The 16,234-nt window shown below is 44.0% G+C and overlaps 1 protein-coding gene across 2 annotated transcripts in view; it reads right to left on the reverse strand.

The window, feature by feature from the left end:
• Positions 1–9,172: 9,172 nt before the first annotated feature.
• LOC115141751 (periostin-like) overlaps positions 9,173–16,234 on the reverse strand; it is a 39,416-nt gene continuing 32,354 nt past the window's right edge. For both annotated transcript variants that reach the window (XM_029680920.2, XM_029680921.2), the window contains exons 14-23: positions 15,663–15,765; positions 12,840–12,907; positions 12,564–12,609; positions 12,411–12,443; positions 11,108–11,202; positions 10,894–10,990; positions 10,508–10,570; positions 10,127–10,213; positions 9,850–9,888; positions 9,173–9,654 (exon numbers count right to left, since the gene is read on the reverse strand). In XM_029680920.2, coding sequence (XP_029536780.1) covers positions 9,611–9,654; positions 9,850–9,888; positions 10,127–10,213; positions 10,508–10,570; positions 10,894–10,990; positions 11,108–11,202; positions 12,411–12,443; positions 12,564–12,609; positions 12,840–12,907; positions 15,663–15,765 — 675 coding nt within the window. In that variant the 3' untranslated portion in view covers positions 9,173–9,610. The remainder of the gene's footprint in view (positions 9,655–9,849; positions 9,889–10,126; positions 10,214–10,507; positions 10,571–10,893; positions 10,991–11,107; positions 11,203–12,410; positions 12,444–12,563; positions 12,610–12,839; positions 12,908–15,662; positions 15,766–16,234) is intronic.

Consider the following 16,234-nt stretch of genomic DNA (forward strand, 5'->3'; position numbering starts at 1 on the left):
AAATGAAAAATAAATAGAATAAAGAATAATAGATGGTCGGTTACCTATCTTGTGTGAAGTTTTTACACTTGTTTTTGGATGGGAGATTGTGTCTCTCTCAGTAATAACAGAGAGTAGCAGGAGCCTAAAAGAGGGGAGGAGGGTGGGGGGCACAATGAAAATAGTCTGGGTAGCCATTTGATTAGATATTCAGGAGTCTTATGGCTTGGGGGTAGAAGCTGTTAGAAGCCTCTTGGACCTAGACTTGGTGCTCCGGTATCGCTTGCTGTGCGGTAGCAGAGAGAACAGTCTATGACTTGGGTGGCTGGAGTCCTTGACCATTTTTAGGGCTTTCCTCTGATACAGCCTGGTATAGAGGTCCTGGATGGCAGGAAGCTTGGCCCCAATGATGTACTGGGCCATACGTACTACCCTCTGTAGTGCCTTGCGGTCGGAGGCCGAGCAATTGCCATACCAGGCAGCTGTAGAACCTTTTGAGGATCTCAGGACCCATGCCAAATCTTTTCAGTCTCCTGAGGGGGAATAGGTGTTGTCGTGCTCTCTTCACGACTGTCTTGGTGTGCTTGGACCATGTTAGTTTAATGGTGATGTGGACACCAAGGAAGTTGAAGCTCTCAACCTGCTCCACTACAGCTCCGTCGATGAGAATAGGGGCGTGCTCTGTTCTCCTTTTCCTGTAGTCCACAACCATCTCCTTTGTCTTGATCACGTTGAGGGAGAGGTTGTTGTCCTGGCATCACACAGCCAGGTCGCTGACCTCCTCCCTATAGAATGTCTTGTCATTGTCGGTGATCAGGCCTACCATTGTTGTGTCATCGGCAAACTTAATGATGGTGTTAGAGTCATGCCTGGCCGTTCAGTCATGAGTGAACAGGGAGTACAGGAGGGGACTGAGCACGCACCCCTGAGGTGCCCCTGTGTTGAGGATCAGTGTGGCGGATGTGTTGTTACCTACCCTTACCACCTGGGGGCGGCCCGTCAGGAAATCCAGGATCCAGTTGCAGAGGGAGGTGTTTAGTCCCAGGGTCCTGATGATGAGCTTTGAGGGCACTATGGTGTTGACCGCTGAGCTGTAGTCAATTAATAGCATTCTCATAGGTGTGAAATGGCAATGTGGAGTGCAATAGAGATTGCATCATCTGTGGATCTGTTAGGGCAGTATGCAAATTGGAGTGGGTCTAGGGTTTCTGGGATAATGGTGTTGATGTGAGCCATAACCAGCCTTTCAAAGCACTTCATGGCTAAAGATGTGAGTGCTACATGTCGGTAGTCATTTAGGCAGGTTACCTTAGTGTTCTTGGGCACAGGGACTATGGTGGTCTGCTTAAAATATGTTGGTATTACAGCCTCGGACAGGGAGAGGTTGAAAATATCAGTGAAGACACATGCCAGTTGGTCAGCGCATGCTTGCAGTACACGTCCTGTTAATCTGTCTGGGCCCTGCGGCCTTGTGAATGTTGACCTGTTTAAAGGTCTTACTCACATCGGCTGCGGAGAGCATGATCATACAGTTGTCCGGAACAGCTGGTGCTGTCATGCATGTTTCAGTGTTATTTGCCTCGAAGCGAGCATTGAAGTTGTTTCATCTGTTAGACTCGTGTCACTGGGCAGCTCTCGGCTCTGCTTCCGATACCAGTCTCTGTGCGTCACACCGTCCTACAGCATAACTTTAAATATAAATGGTATCTTTTCAGCCCCAGTATGCAACAGCAGGACCAGACTTACCTTCTTCACTGACAGTTGAACAGTCTCTAAGATGGATGTTATTATTTTCTGCAGTTGGAAATGAGGTGCTGCATCGTATTTCCTTGGTATGGGTTTAATTCAGAATGAGAACCAGCACAAAGAAAAACAGATGACAGTTGGAAAGCAACCACTGTAAACAGAAATATGAAAATTGAAAGGTTTTTTTCAAAGATGCGCTTTGCAGAAATCGCTCAGCCATTTCCTGGTTGCAAAAATTCAGTGTAGAGAATAATTGTACCATCTAAACCGTTCTAAAATATATTTTCCATAACCAAAAAGATTGTTTTATCAGCTCTTTGAAGCTGGTGTACAAAACCGAAAGTAAAAGATGCAAAAACTAAACTTAAGAATGGGAAGCATAGAAATAGCGCACATAGAACAGCTCTACCGCTTCTTAGACTTGCTTTCAATGAGAATGACAGGGGGTGTCACGACTTCCGCCGAAGTCGGTTCCTCTCCTTTGTTCGGGCTGTGATCGGTGGTCGACGTTACCGGTCTTCTAGCCATCGCTGATCCACCTTTCATTTTCCATTTCTTTTGTCTTGTCTTCCTGCACACCTGGTTTACATCTCCTACTAATTAACATGTGTATTTAGCCCTCTGTTCCCTCCATGTCTGTGTGGGGTATTGTTTATTGTCAAGGTTGGCACGCTTCCGGCTGGTTTCCATTAGGTTTTGTTTTATACCCGTGCTTTGTGGCAGCCGGTACTTTGTACTTGGGTTTTGTACTTTGTGCTGCCTCACTTGTTCTTTGGGCATTTGTGTTGTGACGCGGTTGCGTTCTGTATTATGATTGCCTAAGTAAAGTGCTTTGTCCATTCATCTGACTTCCATGCACCAGCTACACCCACCATTGACAGGGGTGTCACACCCTGACGATAGTTTGCTTTGTATGTTTCTATGTTTTGGTTGGTCAGGGTGTGATCTGAGTGGGCATTCTATGTTGGATGTCTTGTTTGTCTATTTCTATGTCTGGCCTGATATGGTTCTCAATCAGAGGCAGGTGTTAGTCATTGTCTCTGATTGGGAACCATATTTAGGTAGCCTGGGTTTCACTATGTGTTTGTGGGTGATTGTTCCTGTCTCTGTGTTTTGCACCAGATAGGACTGTTTAGGTTTTCGCACGGTTGTTGTTTTGGTAGTTTTTTCGTGTACAGTTTCTTTATTAAAGTACAATGAATAACAACCACGCTGCATTTTGGTCCGCCTCTACTTCACCTAAAGAAAACCGTTACAAGGGGGTGTGATATGGAATATGTAATTGCATTACACTCGTAGAAAAAAACACTTTATTTAGGACTTGTGGGTACAGATGGAGAACCCTTTTCGAACCCCTTTTTATAAAAGAGTGTAGGATCCAGTAAAATGAACTATTGGTGACTGTTGAACTTTACAGCCATAAACACTGTTTTATGGGGTTGTACACTATCACTGCAGCCAGATAAGAATATAATACCTCCTGATCTGATCTATATTTCTGACAGATCAATGCATCTCCTTTTCTGGGATCACCTGGTTGTAGTTATAGTCTGGATGGAAGCAGATAGTTGGCGTACCAATCATAAAGCAAGTACACTATGACCCTTCAAACACTCACAAGGTAAATTTAATTCTGGACCTCGAGGCCAATTCTACTTCTGATTTTCATCCTTCCCCTCTAATCAAGGACTGATTTAGAACTGGGACAGCAGGTGAGTGCAATTAATTATCATGTAGAACAGAAAACCCGCAGTAATCTGGACCTCCAGGCTTGGATTTAAATACCCCTGCTCTAAACCATACATTTCCCATCATTGTCTTATAATACCTTAAACCCACATCATACCATCATACGTGTTTGTATAGTGTAATAACATCGAACTAATGTTGTATCGTAGTATTTTAACTCCTGAGTGGACTTCACTAGCTAAAGCTCTGGCTCTGTGTGTCTAGCTGTCGTGTAACACTGTATTTTTAACATGTACGTCATCGGATAATCCAGTGCATCCCAAATGGCACCCTACTCCCTACATAGTGCACTACTTTTGACCAGAGCCATTTGGGCCTTGGTCAAAAGTAGTGCACTATATAGGGAATATTGTGCCATTTGGAATATAGATTTCTTCTCACTGTAGTGATTCCCAACATTTTGGTTTTGATTATCTAAGAACATATGGAGATACTTCCCATCCAGAGAATTGGAACATTCAGCAGAGTGTAAATTAGGGGGGAGGCTGAATGATGCAACAAAGTCAACATTTTGGGGGGTCTCTAAATAATGTTAATTTAACCACTCTCCTATTTGTTTAAAATGCAATTTGTACTGCTACAGTGGTAAATATGAAAATAAACGTTTCTTCCAAATTAAACTAGCCCCGTCCCGTCTACTCCCCCTCCTCCCCTCCGGCGTTCGACGTTGCTGCTATACTAACCACCGGTCCTGGGATCCATCATTATACGCAAACCTGGCATTACTCATTACACGCACCTGCACATCATTAGGCACACCTGGACTCCATTACCTCTATTATCTCCCTTATGTCTGGCAATCCCTTAGGTTCTTTCCCCAGTCAGTATTGTTTATGTGTTTCATGTCTATACGCTACTCGTGTTTGTTATATTGTTTGATGTTCTGTTTATTATTAAACTCACCACCTGCACTTGCTTTCCCGACTCCCAGTGTATACGTTACAGAATACTGACTCAAACAATGGAAGCAGCAGGAACACAGGATGTCTCCCAGACTGTCAACGAGCAGGGATTCCTTCTGCGTCAATATCATGACCAGTTGGCACAACTGGGGACGGCTATGGAAGAGGTTCTTCAAGGTGTGCAACGTCTCGAACATACCCAGAAGGCATGGCCGTCAACTAGCGGAGGATACTCTACAACCAGTCGACCCAGCGAGGGAGCACAACAGCCCATTCAGCAACCCGATCTGGTCAGCTATGGCCGTTTGTCCCTCCCGGATAAATATGATGGTACCCCATATAAAAGCACGTTCCTACTTCAGTGCTCCCTCTACTTTACACACCAGATGGGAGCCCCCACCACCAATAAGTCCAAGGTTTCCACGGTTAATTCTCTGCTGACTGGGCGGGCGTTAGAATGGTCCATGGCCGCCTGGGAGCGAGGAGAGGAGCTAGATTCATATGAGGGGTTCATGGCTCAGTTCAAATGCATCTTCGATTATCCCCAGAGGGTAGAGAGGGAGGTGAGAGCTTACTTAATTACGGCAGGGGGACCAGACGGCTGCCAAGTACACGTTCACCTGCTGGATAGTAGCAGCATCCAGTGGATGGAATGAGCCGGTGCTTCGTACGCTATTCAGAAGAGGTCTGCGCAAGGAGGTTCAGACAGAGTTGGCCTGTCGAGACGACAATCTCTCCTTGGACGCACTCATTGCGATGGCCATCTGTCTGGATAACCTACTTCGGGAGTGTCGGTACTCTCATCGCTTCTCTCCCTCAGTGAACACTCTGGCTCAGAGCCTGAACCCATGGAAGTAGGGGCCACACGCTCCGTGCCCCGCGACACAGATGGTGACAGCTGGGGCTCTGTCTGTATTGTGGTCAAGGAGGGCTCCAGCGGTGTCAAGCACTTCCCAATCTGGGATTCACAAGAGCAGAGGGAGAGTCATGTGTTTTTCCACCTCCTGGGGTGTCCATCACACTAGTTGACTGTCCCTCATGTCCTGTGTCTACAGCGTTAGTGGATTCCATTGCGAAGGGGAACTTTATTGACCAGACACTTGCCTCCTCTCTTAACATCATCTCATACCCGCTCTCTTCTCCTTTCCCAGTTCAAGTCCTCGATTGTCGGCCATTAGGATCCGGAAACATCACACACATCACTCAACCCCTCACCCTCACCGTGAAATCCATTCATCAGGAGAACATACCCTTCATCACCAGTTCACAAGATCATCCTCCCTAGGCTGCAACGCCATAATCCCACCATCTTATGGTCGAGGATGAGAATCACAGACTGGTCACAAGAATAACGGAGGACCTGCTTCCCGTCCCCTGTGTTTCCAATTAGGTTGAGAGTCCTATGGTTGCCCTTAAGCCCAATATCCCGGAGGTATACCAGGACCTGCGGGAGGTTTTCTTCAAGACCTGCGCCACCTGTCTTCCTCCTCATTTTTAATTTTTAATTTATTTTACCTTTATTTAACTAGGCAAGTCGGTTAAGAACAAATTCTTATTTTCAATGACGGCCTAGGAACAGTGGGTTGCCTGTTCAGGGGCAGAACGATAGATTTGTACCTTGTTAGCTCGGGGGTTTGAACTTGCAACCTTCCGGTTACTAGTCCAACGCTCTAACCACTAGGCTACCGTGCCGCACCTCATTGCCCCTGGGACTGTGCCATCAACCTGCTGGTAGGGTCTGCGCAGATGAATCTACCCTCTGTCGGTGGCTGAGACCCAGGCCATGGAGGATTATATCCAAGAGGCGCTCCAACAAGGTTTCATCCGCACGTCCACTTCTCCTGCATCGGCAGGAGGGATGGAGGGTTACGCCCATGTATTGATTATAGGACTCAATGAAATCGCCACAAAGTACCGTTACCCTCTCCCGTTGGTGCCAGCAGCCATAGAACAACTCCGCAGGGCCCATTTCTTTACCAAACGGGACCTGCGGAGTGCATACAATCTCATTCGCATCCGGAAGGGGGATGAATGGAAGACAGTTTTTAGCACAATGTCTGGTAACTACGAGCACTTGGTGATGTCGTTTGGTTTAGCCAATTCTCCGTCAGTGTTCCAGGCATTCGTTAACGCGGTGTTCAGTTACAGGGTCGGACACCAGGTGGTTGTGTATATCGATGACATCCTGGTCTACTCGGCTACCCTGGAGGATCACGTCACTCACGTTCGAGCAGTCCTGGAACGCTTCCTGGCTAGCCACCTGTTTGTCAAGGCTGAAAAGTGTAAATTTCATCCGAAGGCCATCTCCTTCTTAGGCTACCAAATCAGCCCGTAGGGAGTGAGGATAGACGACAAGAAGGTAGATGTGGTCACCCTAAAGGGGTTACAATGGTTTTTGTGGTTTGCCAACTTCTATCGCGGTTTCATCAGGAACTTCAGCTCCGTCGCCGCCCCTCTCACCTCTCTCAAGGTTAGTGTGGAGCCCAGCAGCTGACGGGGTCTTCTGTCTACTCAAGGGGCATTTCACTGTCCCCTGCAGAGAAGAATTACGACGTCAGTGATCAAGAGCTCCTGGCGGTGAAGTTGGCGTTAGCGGAGTGGAGACACTGGCTGGAGGGCGCCAAGTAACCATTCGTCATCCTCACTGACCATCAGAACATGAGGTACATACTGACAGCGAGGAGGCTGATCCGCGCCAAGCAAGGTGGGCCCTTTTCTTCACAAGGTTTAAGTTCAAGCTGGTTAAAAAAACACCAAGGCCGATGCCCTGTCCCGTCTCTACGATTAGGGTGATGGTCCTGTCCAGCATGCACCTATAATCCCATCCTCCCGAGTCGTAGCTTCTGTGGTCTGGGACGTTGATGTGGACATTTGTCAGGCTCTGGAGAGGGAGTCCTCCCGTGTGCATCTATGTTCCTATGAGGATAAGGGATCGGCTGCTGACCTGGACACACACAGCTGTCGTCTCTGGACATCCAGCTATTTCTCACACTACCCAATCCATCTCTGAGAAGTACTGGTGGCCCACCGTGGCACAGGATGTCACTCACTACGTCAACTCCTGTTCCGTATGTGCCCAAACCAAATCTCCCCGGAACGCTTCAGCAGGGAATCTCCTTCCCCTTCCCGTGCCTCAGCATCCCTGGTCCCATCTGTACAAGAGGTTCCTGGTCCCCTAACCGATGCTGTCCCCCACAACACGCCTCCACCCCCCCCGGACATCGAGGGGGTCCGGCCTAAGCCGTCAGATCTCTACTGGACTCCCGAAGTCGTGGGGGTCGGCTCCAGTACCTGGTGGACTGGGAGGGTTATGGCCCAGAGTAGCAGTGTTGGGTTCCAGTGGAGCACATTCTGGATCCCAACATCATCCGCGATTTCCACTTTCGCCACCCGGACCGGCCCGCTCCTCGTCCTGGGGGGTTTTCGACGTCGCCGGTATACTAATCACTGGTCCTGGGATCCATCATTATGCACAACTGGCATGATTTATTACGCGCACCTGCACGTCATCATCAGGCACACCTGGACTCCATTACCTCCCCTATATCTGGCAGTCCCCAGTCAATATTGTTTGTGTTTCATGTCTATACGCTACTAGTGTTTGTTATTTTGTCCGATGTTCCAATTATTATTAAACTCACCACCTGCACTTTCTTTCTGACTCCCAAGCGTATACGTTACAATAGTCCCCTATCTCAGTCCTCAATTAATTTAGTCTTGAAGAGTATAATGTCATTACACTTTTTGGTGTTTAGTAACCATGTATATTTCCATTCATCAAATGGTGTGGAAAAAGTCTGACATTCTGGGATTTTTTTTGACTGGACCTCCTATGCGTGCACGAACTTGCATGTCATTTTTAATGGACTTAATAGTAAATATGTAATTTATCGGTATTTTTCTATTTATTACCTTTTAATTTGGGCATGAACACAACCAGTCATGATGTTTTAATCTTATAGTCAAACAAATCCCTTCAGGTAGTCTACCTGTGCATGTTTGTCCACTCCAAAAACATCACAGCACCTAAACAGTGCACGGTGACTTGTTTGACAATAAGATGGTTGTGTTCACGACAAATTAAAAGGTCATAAAAAATGTATTATATGTCTTTACTATTAGGCCCATAAGAAATGTCATGTAAGCGCGGGCACACATAGGAGGTCAAGTCCCCCAAAAATGAGACCCTGACAATCATGGTATAATTCGCACTCTGACCTTTTAAAGGACACAGATTGACATTTGTAGCATTGTCAGACTCTTTTATAGATTTTAGGAGAACTAAAAAACTTTTTTTTAAACCCCCCCAAACAACTAGCGTTATACAAAAAATGGGATTCATTGAGTAGGCAGGGCCCAGTAGACACGTGCACAAATTAGATTGCGATCATACATCTTCTCCTCAAATTGGGTAAATGTGATTCTAAAATGTAACTTGAATTGAATTCCTTATAACGATGAACTACTAACAAGTTTTTCAAATAAAGTTTTTCTCCTGGAGAATTATTCACTTCATATCCAAGAATATACTTTATTGAAAAAGGTTTGAAAACTGCAGTAAAAAAAGCTATTGAGAATATGTGAAAAGTTAAGTTTGTTAAGAGTGTTGCACATTTGAAACTTCTAAAAGCAAAGACAAGCTCAATATCTTTATGGTTAGCTAGGTAGACAGTCAGACAGAAAGGCAGAAAGAGAGAGCAAACACACTACTGTGAAACTCAGATCAGAGCTGAAATTACATCTGGTAGAAAAATATAAACATTTGCAGAAATGAAGTCACTGTCAGAAAACAGCAATCACATTTTATTTTTTTTATTTTTTATTTTTATGTGAGCACCACAAACTTGATATCATGCAGAGGTAAATTACAAAATCTTCCTAAAAATCCTGTTGTATCACCTCAACCAATGGTCAAGGCTTCCAATAGATTGGTTTCAAAGATTATTTTGCTACCCCTGGCTAGCTTCTAATCTTTCATCTCTAATATACACCGAAAACCCACAAATATGCGTATGCTATTTACATATCTTGATGGCTTTTAGTTATCTTTAGATACATGCATCAATGATTTTTGTTTTGTTTAGCAAATGGCTTTACTGGTCTCACTAAGTTCAAGTTCTGTATGTCTACACACACATCATTTGGAGTGTAGAGCTTTTATGGGAGACCATTTATTGACATTATCTCTGTTGTTCCTCTCTGGTTGCTGCTGCATCTTTAGTCACCTGGTCTGTTCATGCTCTTTGTTCCTCTGGTCTGACTCTCCTTCTGGCACCAGCTAGGGATAGAGACAACAGAAAGATCATCATACACTCAAATAATAGAAATAAAGTTCAAGTCAATGTTCAATGATAGGTGGTCATTCTCTTTCAATGGTCGCAATTAAAGATCCTCATAGGATGACATTACCCATCATTTGAATCCCCCAACACGGTCAAACAGTATGTTATGTTATCAAGGACTCATGTTTTACCTGGAATTTTCCTGCCAGTTACTCGTCTCGGGGTTCCCTCTGTGAAGACAAATTTAAACCTCAGTCATTATAGAACCTTATAGAACCCAAATGTTGGTCACTACAGAATCTTAAAGAACCTAAACCATAGTCTTTATAGAACCCTACAGAACCAAACCTCTGCCACAATTGAACCCTACAGAATCCAAACTCCAGTCATAACAGAAACCATATCTTAATCACCTCAGATCCTTACAGAACCAAGTGAGGATGAGTAGAGTTTAAATGTGTCTCTTACCTTGGATGAACTTTGTGATTTTTTCAGAGTCCATGTCGAGCATTGAGGGGTTTCCCTCGATGGTGGTGATACGGGAGAAGTCAGCACCTACAGGAACGAGACAGGGATGTTACTGTATATGTCACAGATGGGACTATTATATATTCTAACGAAACAAGCAATTATGTTGGACAATTGACTAATTCTGCCGACTATGCCAAATATCACAGGGTGGGAATGTAACAGTTAGATTGAATCTTGTTTGTCACTCAACCCAGATTCTAACAGAACCTGTCACATGTCTACCCAGTGACATGCATATATGTGATTTTCAATTTAACATTGCATTATTTCCTCTATATTAAGTTATCTATCTACAACCAAAGGGGTGATGTTACTGACCTTCCAGCTCAATGTTGGAGATACCACTGCTGGAGCCACTGCTGCTGGCCGAGTACTGAGGACCTGTGGATGACATCATAATGAAACACTACATCAGTCTTCACATAGAAACATACTGTTTTCACAGAGTGGCAGATGTCAGAGTCATGATCCAGGGGTGACGTAGAGTCAAGGGAATTCAGTACAACACATTAACATCTGTAGACCTGTGTCTCACCTCAGCAACCCAAACATTCACTTCTTTGTTTCATATAGTGCATCAATACACCGTATAGCAACTATAGACCAAAACAGGTTCATTTTACTACATGTTAATATGTACCCAGAGTTCTTCAGACCTCATGGACAGGAGTCAAGAAAGACCTGTGTGTCTGTGAGGTACGTACCTGAGACCACTCTGGTAACTTTGGTGACCTTGGGCTCTCCCTCGATGACTCTAGTGACCTTGGTGAACTTTGGCTCGCCTTCAATGACTCTAGTCACCTAATAATCATAATCATGTATTAGATTTATATAACGCTTTTCCCGATGCTCAATGTGATTTGGTGGTTACATGGGTGGATACAATGGTTGAAACATGGTTTGTTACATTGGTGTTACCTTGGTGATGGTAGGCTGTCCCTCAATCACCCTGGTCACCTTGGTGATGGTAGGTTCCCTTTCAATAACCCTAGTCACATGGGTCACATCAGGCGCTTTAGAAAGAGAGAGAGGAAAACAAGTTTAACAACTGAAATAAATAACATCAAAAGCATAATTGAAGAACATGACGTTTAAACGGCAAACTAGTAAGATCTGAAGGTCTGAATGAACTTAAAAACTCCAGACTCCATGAACTACAGACATGTAGTGTGTCATTGGTTCCTCTACTCCTTGATTAAAATATTGTCTGTATCAAATTAGACTGAAGCCCAACCTTCCATTGGCTTTAAAATAATTCATATGACAGGAATATATTGCATAATCAAAGGACACGTGGATATGTGCTTTGCAGATACGTTCAGAGTAAAGGCTTTCTCCAAGGCATTAGTTTTCCCCTCAGAATCTTGACTGGAGATAATTGCATAAACAGTAACCTGAACTTCTGTGCATATTTCTCTTTCACCTCAAGAATTAACCTTAAAAGTCAAATCCCAATAAAGAACGGTAATTTTATCCAGAACAGATAAAACTTTTCCAGGTATCTGCTGCTATGGCAAGTCTTCTCTTGTTGCTGTCTGTACTGTAATTATCTGAACAACCACAATGGTTTTTCCTCTTGAACGGGGTCATGAATCTCATGGAAGACAGAGATCGTCCTTATGTGAACTGTGCCAACTAGTCTATCAACGCTTGTAGCACAATGTCTTCAAGTCTTTCCAAGACTACCCATGATATATCATATAAAATGAATTTACACTGAGTGTACAAAACATTAGGAACACCTGCTCTTTCCATGACATAGACAATCCAGGTGAAACCTATGATCCCTTATTGATGTCATGTGTTAAATCCACAGTGTAGCTGAAGCGGAGGAGACAGCCACCAATTTGAGTGTGTCAAGATCTGCAACGCACTGGGTTTTTCACACTCAACAATTTCCCTGTGTATCAAAAATGGTCCACCACCCAAAAGACATCCAGCCAAATTGACATAACTGTGCGTCCTCCAAAACACAACCCAACCAAGCCACACAATGCAGATCCAACCCAGAAGCCATTCATCCCGGTAGGGATATTCCTACTGGCCTAACCCGGACTACGCTTGGCCAATTGTGCATCGCCCCACAGACCTCCTGGTTGCGACAGAGCCTGGGTGCGAACCCAGGGTCTCTGGTGGCATAGCTAGCGCTGCGATGCAGTGCCCTAGACCACTGCGCCACCCGGGAGGCCTTCATTGTTTCAATCATTTAACTGTAACTTACCTGACTCAATGACGCGTGTGACGATCGTCCTCTCTGAAGGAAACAGAAAAAAACACAACAGTTAATCACAGGACAACAGCAAAGTTACAAATAGTTGCAACGCAAAAAGGTACAGCAGACATCTAAGGCTTGGACTGATACAGTTGTACTCACTCATGAATGTGAGAGGGATTTCCTTATATCTGTATCCTGACACAAACTGTGAATGAATAGAAAGAAGGATTAGAGGCTGTAAACCATATTACTGTAGGTCTGTGTACACATCGTTCTGCTCAACTCCAATGTGGTAGGTACTGTATTTGTTGAAGGCTTTACATATTGTCTTGTCATCTTAAGGTCATTTTGTAACAAACACTTAGACGTTAATCTCATCTTGCTATCTCAGGGTTCTCCCTAATTCCTTTATGTGGGTGTGGCCTGGTACAGTACCTTGATCTCCATGTACTTGATAAGTCTTCTCAGCAGCCCCAGAAGGTCAGAGTTTCCAGCAGGCAGCTCTACAGGACAATACAGTACAGAGTGTTAGACATACTGGTAACACTTTATACTAGGGTACAATACTGTACGGCACAGTACAGGGTGTAAGACATACTGGTAACACTTTATACTAGGGTACAATACTGTACAGTACGGCACAGTACAGGGTGTAAGACATACTGGTAACACTTTACACTAGGATACAATACTGTACAGTACGGCACAGTACAGGGTGTTAAACATACTGGTAACACTTTACACTAGGGTACAATACTGTACAGTACGGCACAGTACAGGGTGTAAGACATACTGGTAACACTTTACACTAGGGTACAATACTGTACAGTACGGCACAGTACAGGGTGTAAGACATACTGGTAACACTTTACACTAGGGTACAATACTGTACAGTACGGCACAGTACAGGGTGTAAGACATACTGGTAACACTTTACACTAGGGTACAATACTGTACAGTACGGCACAGTACAGGGTGTTAAACATACAGGTAACACTTTACACTAGGGTACAATACTGTACAGTACGGCACAGTACAGGGTGTAAGACATACTGGTAACACTTTACACTAGGGTACAATACTGTACAGTACGGCACAGTACAGGGTGTTAAACATACAGGTAACACTTTACACTAGGGTACAATACTGTACAGTACGGCACAGTACAGGGTGTTAAACATACAGGTAACACTTTACACTAGGGTACAATACTGTACAGTACGGCACAGTACAGGGTGTTAAACATACAGGTAACACTTTACACTAGGGTACAATACTCTACAGTACGGCACAGTACAGGGTGTTAAACATACAGGTAACACTTTACACTAGGGTACAATACTGTACAGTACGGCACAGTACAGGGTGTAAGACATACTGGTAACACTTTACACTAGGGTACATACAGCACAGCACAGTACAGGATGTAAGACATACTGGTAACACTTTACACTAGGGTACATACAGCACAGCACAGTACAGGGTGTAAGACATACTGGTAACACTTTACACTAGGGTACATACAGCACAGCACAGTACAGGGTGTAAGACATACTGGTAACACTTTACACTAGGGTACATACAGCACAGCACAGTACAGGGTGTAAGACATACTGGTAACACTTTACACTAGGGTACATACAGCACAGTACAGGGTGTAAGACATACTGGTAACACTTTACACTAGGGTACATACAGCACAGCACAGTACAGGGTGTAAGACATACTGGTAACACTTTACACTAGGGTACATACAGCACAGCACAGTACAGGGTGTAAGACATACTGGTAACACTTCATACTAGCCTACATAAAGGTTACTGCCAAAGAAATGGAAACACTTGAGGAAATGAGGGATACAAGATATATTGAAAGAAGGTGCTTACACGCAGGTGTGGTTCCTGAGTTAATTAAGCAATTAACATACCATCATGCTTAGCTTCATGTATGAAAATGCTGGGCAGGCCATTATTTTGGCCAATATTTTTGCTACCATGGCTTTGCCCCGATAGGATGACAATGCCCCCATCCACAGGGCACAAGTGATCACTGAATTATTTGATGAGCATGAAAACAATGTAAACCATATGGTTTACTCTCCTCACAGGGTGTTAGACGTACTGGTAACACTTTACATTAGCGTACATACAGCACAACACAGGGAGTTAGACGTACTGGTAACACTTTACATTAGCATACATACAGCACAACACAGGGAGTTAGACGTACTGGTAACACTTTACATTAGCGTACATACAACACAACCCAGGGTGTTAGACGTACTGGTAACACTTTACATTAGCGTACATACAGCACAACACAGGGAGTTAGACGTACTGGTAACACTTAACATTAGCATACATACAGCACAACACAGGGAGTTAGACGTACTGGTAACACTTTACATTAGCATACATACAGCACAACACAGGGAGTTAGACGTACTGGTAACACTTTACATTAGCGTACATACAGCACAACCCAGGGTGTTAGACGTACTGGTAACACTTTACATTAGCGTACATACAGCACAACACAGGGAGTTAGACGTACTGGTAACACTTTACATTAGCGTACATACAGCACAACACAGGGAGTTAGACGTACTGGTAACACTTTACATTAGCATACATACAGCACAACCCAGGGTGTTAGACGTACTGGTAACACTTTACATTAGCGTACATACAGCACAACCCAGGGTGTTAGACGTACTGGTAACACTTTACATTAGCATACATACAGCACAACACAGGGTGTTAGACGTACTGGTAACACTTTACATTAGCATACAGCACAACCCAGGGTGTTACAGCACAACCCAGGGTGTTAGACGTACTGGTAACACTTTACATTAGCGTACATACAGCACAACCCAGGGTGTTAGACGTACTGGTAACACTTTACATTAGCGTACATACAGCACAACCCAGGGTGTTAGACGTACTGGTAACACTTTACATTAGCATACATACAGCACAACCCAGGGTGTTAGACGTACTGGTAACACTTTACATTAGCGTACATACAGCACAACCCAGGGTGTTAGACGTACTGGTAACACTTTACATTAGCATACATACAGCACAGAACAGGGTGTTAGACGTACTGAACCATTTAGCACTGCTAAATATATATAATATATCAAGAAGAGATTCCCTGCACAGTGCGTCTCTCAACACATGACAATTTAATCAGGGTATAATTTGTTTCTCCAACAGAGGAGCTGGCAGTCAGAGAGGTTTGAGTCAGTCTTACCTCCAGGGTAGAGGAGGGTTTTGACAAAGTGAATGACTCCGTTAGTGGCCATGATATCATTTTCAGGGACCTCAATAGTGTTCACTCTAATTGTGTTGTTAGCCTGGAGGAGAGGAGTAGAGGGGATTAAGATACAAACACTGATGGGATGATTACAGATAAGACAGCCACAATGAGATGAGTTATGAGTACCAGCTGGTAATGTGCCATATGTCTCTCAATTAGGTTGGCATTTACTTTTTCCACATTTTGTTACGTTACAGCCTTTTTCTAAAAACGGATTAAAGACAATTTTTTCCTCATCAATCAAATCTAGTGTTTTCAGTAGTCAATTACGTTTTCACCATGTAGTGGTGTAGGTAACTACTGGAACTACTAACACATTACTTTTTTGGCAAAAATAAAATATGGGTGAAGTAGGCAAGAATTTACTTAATTTTTGGGCATTAGACATGACTAATTCTTGCTTGAAGCGTTGTTTTTGGGTTTAATGGGCTAAATTAAACATGCTATTAACATAAGGTCAAAGTAATGTGTTCTTGCAATTTGTAGTCTATGACATTTCAGATTTC

Source organism: Oncorhynchus nerka, linkage group LG14 (assembly GCF_034236695.1).
Source record: "Oncorhynchus nerka isolate Pitt River linkage group LG14, Oner_Uvic_2.0, whole genome shotgun sequence".
Taxonomy (NCBI): Eukaryota; Metazoa; Chordata; class Actinopteri; order Salmoniformes; family Salmonidae; genus Oncorhynchus; species Oncorhynchus nerka.